The 15,633-nt window shown below is 39.5% G+C and overlaps 1 protein-coding gene across 1 annotated transcript in view; it reads left to right on the top strand.

Annotated features, from left to right (window-relative positions):
* The first annotated feature begins 5,808 nt into the window (after positions 1 to 5,808).
* The window catches only part of svild (supervillin d), a 25,453-nt gene continuing 15,628 nt past the window's right edge, over positions 5,809 to 15,633 (top strand). Inside the window, exons 1-5 of the mRNA XM_025058020.1 lie at positions 5,809 to 6,280; positions 9,258 to 9,355; positions 10,766 to 10,874; positions 12,461 to 13,020; positions 13,733 to 13,868. Of these exons, the coding sequence (XP_024913788.1) occupies positions 6,164 to 6,280; positions 9,258 to 9,355; positions 10,766 to 10,874; positions 12,461 to 13,020; positions 13,733 to 13,868 (1,020 nt within the window). The 5' untranslated portion in view covers positions 5,809 to 6,163. The remainder of the gene's footprint in view (positions 6,281 to 9,257; positions 9,356 to 10,765; positions 10,875 to 12,460; positions 13,021 to 13,732; positions 13,869 to 15,633) is intronic.

Below are 15,633 nucleotides of genomic sequence, written 5' to 3'. Positions count from 1 at the left end.
GTGTATATGCATATATATGTATATTTGTGTGCGTGTGTATATATGTAGTGAAACCTTTATATATATAAATATTTGTATATATATATATATATATATATAGAGAGAGAGAGAGAGAGAGAGAGAGAGAATATATTCGTTGTCTTTTGACAAAGTTAAGACATATATCAAAGCAAAAAAACATTTTACGGGTAAAACGTTGTTTTGCAGACAGCATTAAAGGAAGGGAAACCCAGGGCGAAGTGAGTCACAGGTAAAAACATATGGAATGCATTTTTAACTACAGACGGTACAGGAATGGGTTGAACCATCGATGTGTTTGTCCGCCTTTCTTGTCACGTCGACAACAACAACAACATCTCCTCAGTTGGGTTGCGTCATCTCCGTCTGTGTGTCAAGGCTGTCATCTGTGCAGTGTGGTGGGCAACTGTAGAGGCTGGTGATAAGAGCGTCACTTGGTCTCCTTGAAGCTGCTGGTAGTCTGTGGGCCGTTCCAGATGCAGTGTTAAGGGAACTGGAATGCAGCTGTTCCAGTGATAATGAAAATGAGTCGTTGCAACCGTTCTCACATTCTTCACCGGTTCCTTGTTTTTAAATGAAACCATTTGAAGTGGAGGCTATCTGCGGGCGAACTTCCATTTCCATTTCCAGTCTCGGATTTGCACGTGTTGAGTATATATTTAAACATATATTGACAGTTTTCTATGCAAGAATTGATTGATTAATCACAGGTTTACAAATGACCTTGATGACAGGTGTGTTTTTGTGCTGCTTTAGATCATTTACAGTCTATGCCAGTCATTGGTTTTAAGGCAGAGTCCTATAGGAGCATAAAGGTATTAACCGTGCTGCAGTACAGCTGGCTGCATTTTGCCCCAGCTGGTGTTATTTTTATGGGGTACTTTACAGTATCTGTGATCTGTTCTAGAGATGCACAGATTGCAATTTATTCAACTGATTTCTTATTTCTATTTTTTTTTAAGTGTAAGTGTAACTCACCGATATAGATTTTTGCCGTTTACAGTTATATCAATTGCGGGGGTGTCCAAAAATTAACTGGGACAAAGATGCGGGCCAAACTTAATATTTATTAAGAAAACTGGGACAAAGATGCGGGCCCGGGGCATAGGGGCATAGAAGGGTAGATCTAGAATAGTATTTATGTTTTCTTCTGAAACTTAGCATTAGCGAAAATTCTACGGTGAATTTTTTCATATGGGAACAAACTTTAGTTTTGCGTAAACGTCGAATCTGGACCAACCGAAGCTTAATATAATGAACGAATGAGAAATTAAATTTGAAATAAGACACATCGTTACATTTGTTTCTTATTATGTCTCTCTCTCTCTCTCTCTATCTTTAGCCTTTTGAGTTCCTTTTCTAATGTAAATCTTTTGTTACAGGCCAACAACAGCATAGCATATGCAACATATCGCATAGCATTTATCGCTAATACTTCAATTCCCGCTAATATATAGTGGCTATATAATATATAACTTTGAAGGACTTCCAAGCTAACTATGTATCAGCTCTAGCTTGCGTATGTGTGTGTTAGCTTCAACACAGCACATGCAGCAAAATGATCAGTTGCAAAACTGGCAGTACACGTAGTAACCGTGATGTCGGAAACTAGCCTATTCAGATTGGTGCTTCTGCAATCTCTTCCTTAAGATCAGTTGGCCTCTCCATTCATTTGTTGTTTCTTTCACTTTTGTAGTTATTCGTTTGAGTTAGTTAGTACGTATAGGGGCATAGACAGGAAGGGTAGATCTAGAATAGTATTTATGTTTTCTTCTAGAACTTAGCATTAGCATTAGCGACAGTGTTGCAAAAGCATGCAGCCTCGGGTTCTTGTGCGTAAACACTGACTGTTTACGCGTTGCTTGTGAATATGGTGAACCCAAACAAGTGAGACGCACACACACACACACACCCACCCACGAGTGTGAGCTTCACTTTATTGACCACCTTCTGATATCAAGGCCAAAAAGAGAGACCAAAAAAGGCAAAGAGTTTCTGAGCCATTACAGCTCATTAAAAAAATGCCAGAATGGGTCCAGACAAGCTCTCTCTCTCTCTCTCTCTCTCACTCTCCCTCACTCCCTCTCTCTTTCTTTGTGTCTATCGCTGTCTCCCCTTCACTGTGACCTTTGACCCCTTCCAGATGTCCACTATGATTCTCTATTGTAAGTAGAACAGACACCCCCCCATCCTGTTACATCATCCATGCTGCTGCCTGTGGGGCAGCTGCTGCCCTCATCTATATTTCATGCCTCGTTCTCTGATATGAACGTCCAACGTTTGTCGCTTTGTCATCATTATGGGACAACAAGAGCAGTAAGGCGAGGTCCGTTTCAGTGATCTGTGAACGTGGTCACGTATCGTACGTTTCCGTTACAATGTGACTGACTCGGGTTGTACTGTAATTAAATGTTATATTATTATTATTATTATTATTATTATTATTATTATTAATATTAATATTGATGTGATATTGTTTGCTCGGTTGCATCGGCCACATGAGCGTGTCGTCGACATGTGTTTGTGTGTTAAGAGACTCACCTTCACATTCATCTCTCCTTCTCCCCGACTACGTGCAATTTTTTTTTAAATGCAAATTTTGCACGTGTGCAAAGTGTTTGATATGAGAGAAGGAAGAATGCGAAAGTCTGTTTCTGCTGTCGGGTAAATGTTTTTCAAATTAAGTCTCTTAAAAACAGGGTTAAGACCTAAAATGCAAGATGGGATCGATGAAGGAAACTCACGTTTCTAGTTCTTTAAGGAGATGACTCTTTCAATTATTTCTTCTTTTTTCATCATTAAGTGGCTTTAGCTCTAGATTTTAACATAAATAAAATTCTAAAATTATAATTTTTTTTATTTTTTTTTTTATTGCGTGCCAGTTCCATAGTGTAGCTGTTAGCACCCTGCCCCCCTAGCAGAGAGTCCTGGGTTCAATTCCACATTCTTGGCACCTGTTAACAGCAGATCTTCCGTTAACAGAAGAATTTCCCAAACATGGGATCAATAAACTTCAAATTATTATTATATGAGTTAACGTGGCAGTGCGGACTCACATTCGCGATCGCTCCCTACCGTTACCGTCTTCAAAATCATCAAATAATTTGCTAGCGCGAGACGCTGTGTGACTTTCACAGTCGCTGAGTTTAACAGAAAAATGACTCATGTGAATGTAAGAAAAAAGTAAACTGTACAAAGAGGAACAACAAGGAAAACAATGGACAGCAGTGTTCCAGTGTGTGTACAAGCTTCAGGCCGTAAGAGCACTGTAAACGCATTCACTCAACTGATGCTGCTTCCTGTCCTGGCTGGCAGACGACTCATCGCTGTAAGCCAGAACTATTCTTATGATTCTGGGAAGGTCTGTCCCCACCCTCCAGCTCAGGAAGACGGAGACTATAAAACAAAGTCCTCGCTCATGGGTAGGATGTTGGGCTATAGCTGTGTTGTTTTGTTTTGTTTTTGTTTTTTTAAATTATGTTTAAAAAAAAGGCCACATTTCAAAGATACAGACAAATATTTCCATGTATAATTATTAACTTGTGGTAAAAAAGACTCCATGACAGTGGAGTTAATGCAAGGCTAATGCTATAAAATATTCATGGAGTGCTGATATTATTAATGACTCTAGAACATGTGGAATAGTATGTTACCCCTATGTAAACATACTGCTAACTAGACCTGCTCAAGCACATGACATTTTCAAAAAAATCACATTTTTTTCTGTGCTTATTTACTTAGCTTAAGCATTATGAACAAGTTGCCATTGATACTTTCATCAACCAGCTGCTACGAGCAGAAAGAACAAGGGAGAGTGCATACACCTCTAGGCCCATGATAATCACCTGTTTTGAAAAAAGCTGTACCACAGGCACCACAGTTGAGGCAAGTTTCTTTTATTTTAAAATTTAAAATTTTCACCCTCAATTTTTTTTAAATGGAGTTATTGCGTAAACTAGCATAAATCCCCTTACTAAAATTTTTAGTAGAAATTTTCTTTTTTTTTTGCAAAAAAAAAAAATTTCATTTCATTTTCACATCTAAGTGGAAGTGTAGACCCAAAAGTTTCTTTTATTTTGAAATTTTTAATTTTCATCCTCTGTGAACCCCTATTGATTTTAAAGCTCCGCAGAGGCTTTTATTTTGAAAACCATCCAACAGCCCTATAGAGGCATCTATAATTAGGAGGGAAATTGAATTTAAATTTTCAAACAATAAGCATATACACTGATTATATAATCGTCAATCAAGTAAGGAACTCTAATGCATCATTTTTAATAAAAGTTTGCTTAAAAAAAGACAGTAAATTATTATTAAATTGTCTTATTTTTGTCACAAAAAAAATTCATTTTCACATTTAAGTGGAAGTGTAGACCTAAGATAGTGTTTATTTTTTCTTCTGAAACTTAGCAATTTTTGTTCAGATAACTCACAAACCCCTAGCGCAATAACTCCTCTGCAAACTAAAATGGTTACGTTTCTGAAATGAAAAAAAAAATAAAACCCGAGCACAGGGACATTACACACATGCAGTTGGACTTTATTAAATAGCACATGACACAAAGTAAACAAACGTTTACAAAAATTGCCGTGCTAACGACGACTCGCACTCTGGTGTGCGTTACGGAAATGCATTTGCTGTATTTACACAATGTCAGAGGAACCCTGATTATTGCGGTAATTCAATTAAAAGCAGACATGTACACATAAACACGTTAGCCCGCGTCATGTTGACGAGAGTCAAACTACCGCTAATGCGTACGTGACGGATCAAAGACTCGCCGAACTTGGCGCGGAGCACGTGTTCCACAGTTCACTTACTGGACTCTGACCTCGATAAATAAGCGCTAAATCAATACAGTCAATCGGTAGAAAAACAACAAAATATTACGGTTGCCGTTTGTCTCTTGTCTAAGCTTACAGATTTATAACAAACACCTTTTAAATCTAAGAAATGCATTGAAACAGAGTAAACACTCTGTTTACTGTATTCAAATTGGGCGGCATCGGTGTGATGTCATGTCATAAATAGCTCAACAAGTAAATGTTTCTGTGGAATTCGCCGTGACTTGTTTAAACAACTAGACCAGGCATGGGCAAACTAAGGCCTGGGGGCCGGGTGCGGCCCGTTCAGCTTTTAAATGCGGCCCGTCAAACTTCTTCCAAATGATATAATTTATTTATATTATCATTATACTTCTACCTTTTCCTTGCAATACCCACGTTTCACCAATAGATGGCATAAAAAATTCATAAAAGCAATTTTAGCATTTGAGCCATTTTACATGTCATTTATCTTAGTTCACACCAACGCTCCATCTATCTGCTTCTGACCCCGCCCCCCCCTGTTCAATTTTAGGCCAATGGTGGTCCGCGAGTCAAAAAGTTAGCCTGAACTAGACTAACGAATTCCAAGTCACTGACTAGTTGTACAATAAAAAGATCGCGGAATAGATCGCGGACCTTTTGTCCTTTTAGTGTAAACAGGTTTTTTTGACACAAGACTCAGACTCGTATCAGAATTGGTCAAAGGAAATTATACTTTGTGTGAACGGTGTAAGGACAGCTGTAAAAAAAAAAAAGGATCCAGGGTCCAGTTCCTAAAACACCGGTGTGTGCGCTTCTCTGACAACATGTGCGCCTGAATGAAAAACAGGACATCCGTTGACGTGGACTTGCCACCCATGCGTCCTCTGTGGCCCCGATCTAAAGCCAAGTTAACACATGAAAAAAACAGGCCTTTTTTTTGTTTTTCCTGTTTGATACCCAAGAGCCAACCTTTGATTATTGACGCCTGATTAGCAATAGCAATATTTGTGTTACAGAAATCAAAGAAGTTCTGCTGATTACATTTTAACAGTTTACAGATGTCAATGAATTTCTAGTCAACTTGGAATTATTTCCTTTTATCACTCCGTCATTAAGCCTCCAGGATGGCTCTTGTGGATAGGAATATTCTTGGAGGTTTAAGCCAGAAGTGTCCACTCGTCACTCACTGTAGAACTGAAGAAACCTCTTGGACGGAAGAGACGAGATCTTTCAAACTTTCAAACGTTCACCTGCGCATTCTGTGGTTTAACGAGCTAGAAAACACATCAGATCTCCTGCCGTGAATTTTATCTCTATCCTTTTCCAATGTGATGTCATGGCAATGCGTAGTCAATCTTGTTTATGTGTGTCTTTTACAGTTGATGAGACGCCCGTTGACTCTTCCAAAAAGTCTGAAACATGCTCTTCTGGTTCATCCAAGTCACACTTCAAGGTATGGTACCTGTGATGTTTATTAGCTTGATTACAAATGTCACAGTTAACCTTGGCTCACTGGGGTAAACTGGTTTGTTGCATTACATTACAAATACTATGAGAACTTTTGTTCTCACTTCCTGCAGTGATTTTGATCAACTCTTACTTTTGCTGGTTTGGATGTGTTCCATATGCAGTAGATCAGCTGCTGTTGACCTCAGTTTAAATATGTCTTTCAACATTGCTCTGGAAGAGTGAACTATATAAGGCAAGGGTCCTCAACACCCGGTTCGGGGACCGGTGCTGGTCCGTAGGTGATTTGGCACCGGGTCGCTGTGGTACACGGTTAAAAAAAAAAAGTACTTCAGTTTTACTTACCGGGTCGCTATGGTACACGGTAAAAAAAAAAGTACTTTAGTTTTACTAATTTACTTCATTCAAACATAATCCAGTTATATCAATTTACTGCAGTAACAGCTGATATCGGCCGACCCGTCCTTGGTACCAAAAAGGTTGGGGACGACTGGTATAAGGGATGGGTCAATCCAATACTTCGGATCAACCTCGGAATAACCAACTATAACCCGTTAAGTCCGATTCGTAAACCCAAATTTGCTTTGAGCGAAAAGAAGATATCGGTTTTTGAGTGGTTTCGACAGATACTCCAAGTTTCAGTATCGGTATCGGACTCGAAAGAGTTGCATCGAGCCATCCCTAAACCATAGAAAAACCTGAACGTTTTTGCTACCTACGTATGTTTTTTATGCGCTTTGAATTTTCAACTCAGCACTATAAAACTATATATAAATATATATATTATAAATATATAAATATATATAAATATATATGTTATATAAATATATTATAAAAGATCAAACCACACTAATGCCTCTGTGCCAGAGCAGTGAGATATGGTTTATCCATCTTTTATAGATCTATTTGAATTTTTTTTTTCTTCATTCTCCCCCATTAATTTAACTAAAGCTCTTTCGCTGCACTGACTTTTATAACAAATTGAGCTTTTCCATAGAGACAGATGAGCTGTCCTGCACCTGGATGCATTGTTGGCCAGTGTCATGACTTGAGCTCACTCTCCGTCTATGGACGTATTAGATTAACAGTGGAACAGAGGTGTCTTCAGGGCCAGAGGTTGAACTCTGGAGACTGGAGACCTGATGACGTCCCCAGTCCTCTGGGATATATGGATGAAGTGAGCGTAATATGAGCTGCATATCAAGCGTTCCCAGGCTGCTGAGGTTTCAGAAGTTTCATGATACTGGATGTAAATAGTTGTTCTGACTTGGCCCTCACAGGCCAGGAGCAGCGCCAAGGTTAGCCAAAATGAACCCAGATGGCAGTGACTCGTTCCAACCAAAAAAAACCTGCCGGGATAAACAAGACTCCTACAAAGAAGCTCTCACACTCTGTGCCCCACTCGCCCTCTCCCCTCTTCTGTCTTTTCTTTTTACGGTGTATCTGTTTTGTGTGCTGTCCTACTCTGAAGTCGTGAGCACTGACCAGTCGCTCGCTCGGTGCCTTTACTTTGCCCTCGTTGCTCATTCGTTTGACTCCCTCAATAAATTCCTTATTTTGTAAGAACTTGCTTTGCAGACAATGTAAAAAAAAAAAAAAAAGATTATTTATGATCGTTAAAGTATCAACAAAACTCGTCTTTAATGATTTTTTTTTTTAATTAGTTTTTTTTGGTCGTCTTTAATGATTTTCTTTTTTTTAAATTAGATTTTTTTTTTTTGTTGTCTACCTCACAGCTGGAGATGTACTTGTATCCATCAGGTCAGGCCAGGCCAGGCCAGTGCTTAAGTGTTAGCTGACACTAACACAGCTGTGTGGGTTTACTCTGTATCCAGGCTTCACAAGTCCTGTTTCTACCCTTAAGAAACAAACATCTGAGGGGGAAAAAAAAGTTGGATTTTTTTTTTTTTTGTTTGTTTTTTAATTCTCTCCTACCCTGAATAACCGTACCTGATACGTTTCCCCATCTTTCTATTATTTTTCAATTGGTGTTTAGTTTAAATCCCAAATATTTAAATATAGTAACTGCAATTCTATCAAGCTTAAAAAAAATACCCTTTCATCACAGATTTTATTTGGAATGCGATGTTGCGAAATTTTTGCTATTTCGCAAAATATAGCGAAAATAAACTGAAACACATTATAAAATAATGATACACATGAAAGATTTGGCTTCGGAAAATGTAAATTCTTACATGAGCGCATCCGCGAACGATCGCCGCTAGCTTTGTTTACCTAGACGAGATCGTACACAGCGTGCTATTGGCTGATGCAATGCGTCTTGCGGTGTACTATTGGCTAATTGAGCATGCTCTTCTGTTCCTCACTGTGATTGGCTCATGGATATAATTGTGCGGGAAAGGGTAATACAGTCTAGGGAGGGTTGATAACAGTGTGGGGGAGGTCCGGAAAGGGTAAATACTAAAATAAATAACTAAAAATAAAAATAAAATAAATAAATAAAAATAAAAAATAAACTAAGTAAATAATAAAAAAAATAAAATAAATAAATAAATAATAAATAAATAGGTAAATAACTATCTCGCCTCTACTTCGCAATTTTTTTTTTTTCCCATTTCGTGTTGGGTCTTGGGACGCAACTGCTGCGATAAAAGAGGGTTCACTGTATTTTCATTCACATCCTTGCAGATACCAACTACCGGTTGTTTTTCACTGTAAGTTCATTGTGTTCAAAGGCAGTGGGTTGTATTTCTCAGGTTAACTCCGGTCCAATAAACGTCTTCACTTCAGTCACTCCTGCAACTCAACACGAGCCTGTAAATGTCTTAGCAGGAGCTTTTAAAGACTCCGTGAGTTTCTTTGTAAGTAGATGGGCGGAGCTATCATTGTTCATTTACTCACTTCCTTTTATCATTTTTTTTTTTTTTTTTTATAGACGGTATAAAACGTAGGCAGTGTTTGTTTAGGCTCATTTCATGACGGCGTCTTCTTTCTGCATACAGGACGCGGAGGAGTCTGAGGATGTGAGTGGCTGTCCACGCGTCGAAGACAAAACCAAGCTTCGGTCGACGAGCAGCGCCGAGGACAAATACTCCGACAGGTGAGCCGAATCACCTTACACAAATACGCCTGAAATAATTAGCCATAGCGTTCCTTTTAAATGTTACGCCGCTCATTTTGAGACATTATTCGCAGAACCTAAAAAGACATTGGGTCCAAAAATAACCCCAGAACAATGCACAATTACACAGCATTTAAATGGTTTGCTGGAGACGTCAGCAGTAAACCAGATAGACCTGCAGGGCTCGAACTCAGTGGATTAACCACAGAAGTAACGCCGTCTGTGTGTGTGGGTGTGGGTGTGTTTGTGTGTGTATATATGCGTGTTCCTGTGCACATGGAGTTTGAACTGTCACAGTTCCTGGTGTGCCCCTGACTAGCGCGGTTTCCCTAAAGAGCTGATGACTCATTGAGTGAGTGAGAAATCTGCCACTTCACAATAAGGTTTGAGGTTCGTTGGTTGAAGGATTTTCCATCAGATAACTACGACAGTTGGTCCATCTGCTTGAACTGCATTGGTTGTTAAAACAGTTCCCAGAATTCCTTGAACTACTACGATCGTGATTGTAACTGTAAGCACAATATTAATCGTCGTCTTTGGGTCAGTTGACTTAGCACTTTGTTTTTTATAACCTTTTATATCACTTAGACAAACATTTATTTATAATCCTTCAGTTACCTTGTCAAAGAAACAACTTTTTTTACTAGTCACTGGAAACAGGAATATATGTTTGGTCACATATACAGTATTATTATGATAATGGAAAATCCTAAATCCTTAATAGTGAAGTATTTCATTTTCACAGTTTTTTCAGCTGACGTGATCAAATATTAGAGACAGCATTATTATAGTTCTAAAGTGTCATTTAACGGTTTGAAAATCACAAGACACATTTACAAAATCCATCCATCCATCTATCCATCTATCTATCCATCCATCCATCCATCCTTCTATCCATCCATCCATCCATCCATCTATCTATCTATCCATCCATCCATCCATCTTTCTATCCATCCATCCATCCATCCATCTATCTATCTATCCATCCATCCATCCATCTATCTATCTATCCATCCATCCATCCATCTATCTATCTAACCATCTGTCCATCCATCTATCCATCCATCATCCATCCATCTATCTATCAATCCATCCATCCATCTATCATCCATCTGTCCATCCATCCATCCATCCATCTATCTATCAATCTATTCATCCATCCATCCATCCATCCATCTATCCATCCATCCATCCATCCATCCATCATCCATCCATCCATCCATCTAATTCACCTTTCTATATTTTCAAGCACAGCACTAACTTCACCCACCAGTCTGAATGTCCACACTGAAATATCCCAATTGATTATAATTGCAGTTCTTGAAAAGAAAAAAAAAAGCCCTTGAAAATCCTTCTAAAGTACATTTTTTCCCTTCCCTAATACGACAGGCTTTGTAGATATGATAGGAGCACGAGGATGGAAGAGACGGTGACCACAGATGAACCCCCGCGCACTGAGCAAACAGAATCCACTCCTGCTGCTTCAGAGGAAAATAAGGTGAGTTTTCACCGCGGTGGATCCAAAAAATGTCACATGTTTTCCATCATTTACCAAGCTAAAATATAAAAGTCATGCCTGTGGACTGTTTGGAAAGATAATATTTTTGACCAATGCTCATAATTTCTGTAATATTTCATCCATGCACTCACTCAATTCCACATCTCTTACTCATCCCAGACCTGGCTTTTGTCCTCCTGGGTCACAGCTTCGTGCTTTCTGGCCTGGCCTGTGTATATTATCATTCATATCAGTTGTGTGCAGGTGCAAATCTCTGGCTGATGCAGTCAAGATGTGATTACGTCACCGCGATCTTACACAGAGACTCGCGTTTAATGGGTGTATGTATACGTACCTGCTACTCTCCTGAACCGCCCCGGCGAGATGTGCACCGTGTGGTTTTCATTTAAAACTCGCCATGTGGTTAGCGTTGAACTTTGAACACACTCGGCTTTACTCCTCCTCCTCCTCCTCCTTTATCAGTACTCCCTCCAGACCTTTGACCTCTCGGTAGGATGTCTGCTGTTGTTGCAGCTGCCCCTTGTGTGATATAAGTCATGGCATAGTGAACACACACATGCTAATCAGAAGAGTATGTGTTTGCTGTAGCAACACGAACTACGAAAGGCTCCGTGAATCTTGAGTATTACTTGACACATGTGTTTCATTATTTCTTTTTTTTTGTTTTTTTTTTGGGGCCCTGAACAGACAACCAAGCTGGATTCCCATCGACGTTTACATATTCGTTGACAGTTTACAAGCCTGCAGTTTTTCTCCTTTTTTTTTGACACACAGTAATTAGACTAATTTATCAAAGGGACAATCCCTGTTTGCTACCACTGTAACTGTTGGTACATGAATGTGCAATTAAATCTGCGTTAAAAAAAAAAAATAAAGTGAGAAAAAAGGCAGTGTATTAAAAATAAAATTAAAAATAAAGTGAGAAAAAAGGCAGTGTTTTTCCATTTATGGGAAATGTTGGTCCTATTAGATGTAAAACACACATGTCAAACTAAGGCCCGGGGACCAAATCTGGCCCACAGTGTATTTATATTTGGCCCGCCAGATCATGTCAAATGTGTATTAGAGTTGGCCGGCCAGTATATGGGCCCTATATACTGGCAGGATTTGTAGTATTAGCAGTGTATGCGCTATGTTATAGCACATATATTTTGGGGTTTTTTTGTTGTTGTTGGCCTGTGAAAAAAAAATTACATTAAGAAGGAACATGAAAGGCTACAGATAAAGATATATAATTATATTTATATATTTATTTCTAAAACTAAGGTTTGTTTCCATATGAAAGAATTCCATATCTGGAGAGAAGGGAAACCATGCACAATTGCGGTCATTTTTTAAAATAAAAAATCAAGCTAGGCCCAGGAGACTTCCTCCGAGGGTTTAATTTTGGCCCGCTGTGAATTAGAGTTTGACACCCCCCTGATATAAAACACATGTTATGTGAGTTGTATGACGTAGTCAAGTACAGCTAAAGCATTACCTGTTTTGCTAGCAGGCTTAACTTGTCCTTGTAAATATAATGTCTGCTAATAAAAATGTTCTCCCCTTCACACTCTCCACATCAGCCTCCCAGGCTCCTGTCTGATGATAAGAACAGAGACGCCTCTCCTCCTCCTCCTCCTCCTCCTCCTCTCTCTCCCTCCTCGCAGCCTGCCTCACTGCAGCGCCAAGACTCAGGGCCCCAGGGCATCAAGGGAATCCTAAAGAAGAGCCGCTCCACCAGCGTGGAGTCGGACCACAGCGAAGGCTCGACGCCTGACTTCACGCCAGTCCGGCAAAGCAGCGTCACTCTCAGCCACCCGGAGAGCGACGAAGAGACGCAAGAAGTGGACGACGACGACGACGTCGACGGAGAGGAGGAGGAGGAGGAGGATGACATGGATGATGAGGAATACGAGGAACACTACGAGGAGGATGAGTCCTTAACCGAGGATGTCAAGGACGGCGGGGGTTCCAGTAACCACAGTCAGCAGAGAGAGGGCAGCAGCTGTAGTGGTGGCAGCTTTGAAGAAATGCAAAGCTTCTCGCCGGATGAGAGTTTTGAGAAGACCTCTTCGGTCTCTGAGGATTTCGAGGAGCTTGAGAGCAGTTTGGATGGAAGTCAGGACTCTTCATTGAAACAGAGGTCATTACAGGAACACATCACACTTTACTGAGACATATAAGGCCCAAGTGTGTACAATTCCATTTTGGATGGATGTAGTATTGTAGTACGTATTACAAGAGGCCAGAAGAAGAGTGATTAGAAGAACTTTGGAACTCACTTTTAAAAAAGCAAGTGGTCCTTTATTAGAAAATATGTGGCGGTATTGACGGAGTATAAAACATGTTTGGGTGCCTTCGCACTCACAGTTCATGAAATCTTTATATAATCCACAGCTTTATTTCCATCAGCTACAGCATTGATAATCAATTCATAGACTCAGTTAGAAGAAACTAGATGATGTAAAGCAGGGGTCCCAAACCTATGGTCCGGGGGCCAGTGACAGTCCATATGTCATTTGGTATTGGGCCGCATCGGGACACTGTGGAAAAAAATGTACTTCAGTTTTACTAATTTACTTCATTTAAAAAAAAAGAAAAAAAAACAGTCATATCCCTTTACTTTTTTCATTAGAGTATAAGCAGACAATGTCTCAAATTAGAAAGATAAATAGATCAATCAGACTGTGATACTAACAGAATTAGGTCTAATAGATTTGAAGATTTAATGATCCTTACGTTAAGCACAAATGAATAGAACTGCGATGTTGTCTTCCAGTTAACTAACATTTGACGTCGCAAAAATAAAAATAAACAACAAATATTACTGGGTTTTTTTTTCTTTCTTTTTTTAGATTGGTGGAGTTTACTGGTCGAGAACATGAGAAAAAAGAGCGTCTGAAAAAGACCCCGCCGACTCAGCTGATCCAGACATCCCTGACAGATCGTCTCAGCCTGCTCCAAGGTTCTGAAAATGCGTGGAAGAAAAAAGTGAGTAAAGATTTGCTCAGGCTCTTCTCGCAAGTAGTTGGGTTAAGTTGATAAGTTCCATATCCACACGTTGTTTGTTTTTTTGTTTGTTTGTTTTTTTTTTAAACATTTAAGCAATCTTATTGTCAACGTCAATTAATTGTGTTCGAGTTTGGGGTTTGCTACACTGACATTGGCTTTTAATAAGCGACCTCTGCCATATGTTGGGTTTCCCCTTCAACTTTGTTTGCTGGGGAAAAGATTTGACAGTAGACACATTTCTCCTCCAGCTGAATCAGCTTATTTTCCACGAGTTGCTGCCAAGAGGGTGTGAGTTAAGGAGGGCTTGGGGTTTCAACGGATTTGGAAGTGGTGATGCTAAAACCAGCGACTGAACTAGCCTCGGAGAAAGAGAGAGAGAAAAAAAAAAGGAAAAAAAAAGGAGAGAGACACACCCTGTTTTATTTTTCTTGTGTCAAAAGTGGGGCGGGAAAAAGTCTCACAGCATTGCTGAACACCTGCAACAACATCGTAGCTACTCCGTGGTTTATTGTTTTACGACCATTCTTTAGAAAATCAAGACAGCAAACGCTTCCACAAACAGTCTTTTCTCTTAAAAGAAGGGTTTATGTCTGTGTCCGCCGGCACCGTCAGAGGCCGAGCAGCTCTTTACAATTCGAGTGGGACTGCGGGGGAGGAGGAGGAGGAGGGGTCGGTGATAAATTACACACACCTGTAAAGTGAGTGGAGGCAAAGTCAAACATAGGAAGCTAGAAGGCGAGCAGAGCAGTGAGAAGTCACGTCACCTAGAATATGTTGGATATAGAAATGTTTAAGAAGAAAAAAAACGTACTTTTTGAGTACTATAGTTTTAATTTATTAAAAAAAATAATTTATTTTTCAAAAATTATCAAGTATGATTTCAGTGCAATTTCTCATTAGAAATAAATACTACTCCAACATACTGAGTCAGATAAAAATTCTACGATGCCGTGTAGGAATTGATTACCGTTACGTACAATTTCGAAATGTTTCTGGTCCTGAATTACCTTTAGTTTAAATGCAGCACTGTTACATCTGATCGATTGTAGCTGTGCGAGATTAATGTCTCAGCCTATTGCTTTGTCTTAGCCACAATCCCACTCAATAAATTATACTAAAGTGGCTCTGATTGGCGCTGAACACTGAAATGCTACATAAGAAGTGGATGCTGCCGTGCGGGTAAAAAGTCAGATAATAGTGTTCTTATAGTGGGTTTTTGGTAATATTTTTGAGCCTGTAGCTTCATCGGCTTCTCAGGAATTTTTGGTAATAGTTTTGAGCCTGTAGCTTCATCGGCTTCTGCTAAAAGTCTGTCTGTCGTATAAATGTGGAATTAAACGTAGATACAAATAAACAAGAAACAAATAAGGAGGAGTAATACGACTAGCATGCAATTGAAAGCCCGGTGATTTATTAGTGGCCTGGCAGTGTTAATGACACGCAGACGCTCTGCCGTTTATTCTCTCTAACTATAATTGACTATAAGTCCATTCTACTTCTTTTTTTAGAGAGTGACCGATCATGAGCTGGTGTTGGCAAAATAGGACTTCTATTTTGTACCGTAATTCTTTCCTAAACTCAATAACAACCCCAGTATGGACACTAAAGTCAACAGATAACAACACTGCAGAACATAAGTATGCTGTGACATCAGTGGGCCATCAAGGTCAGAAATGATGTCATGAATATTTGGGATGGATGGATGGATGGATAGATAGATGGATGGATAGATGGATGGATGGAT

This window comes from Cynoglossus semilaevis, chromosome 8, assembly GCF_000523025.1.
Source record: "Cynoglossus semilaevis isolate Cse_v1.0 chromosome 8, Cse_v1.0, whole genome shotgun sequence".
Classification (NCBI taxonomy): domain Eukaryota; kingdom Metazoa; phylum Chordata; class Actinopteri; order Pleuronectiformes; family Cynoglossidae; genus Cynoglossus; species Cynoglossus semilaevis.
This window is presented reverse-complemented; position numbering and strand designations above follow the sequence as displayed.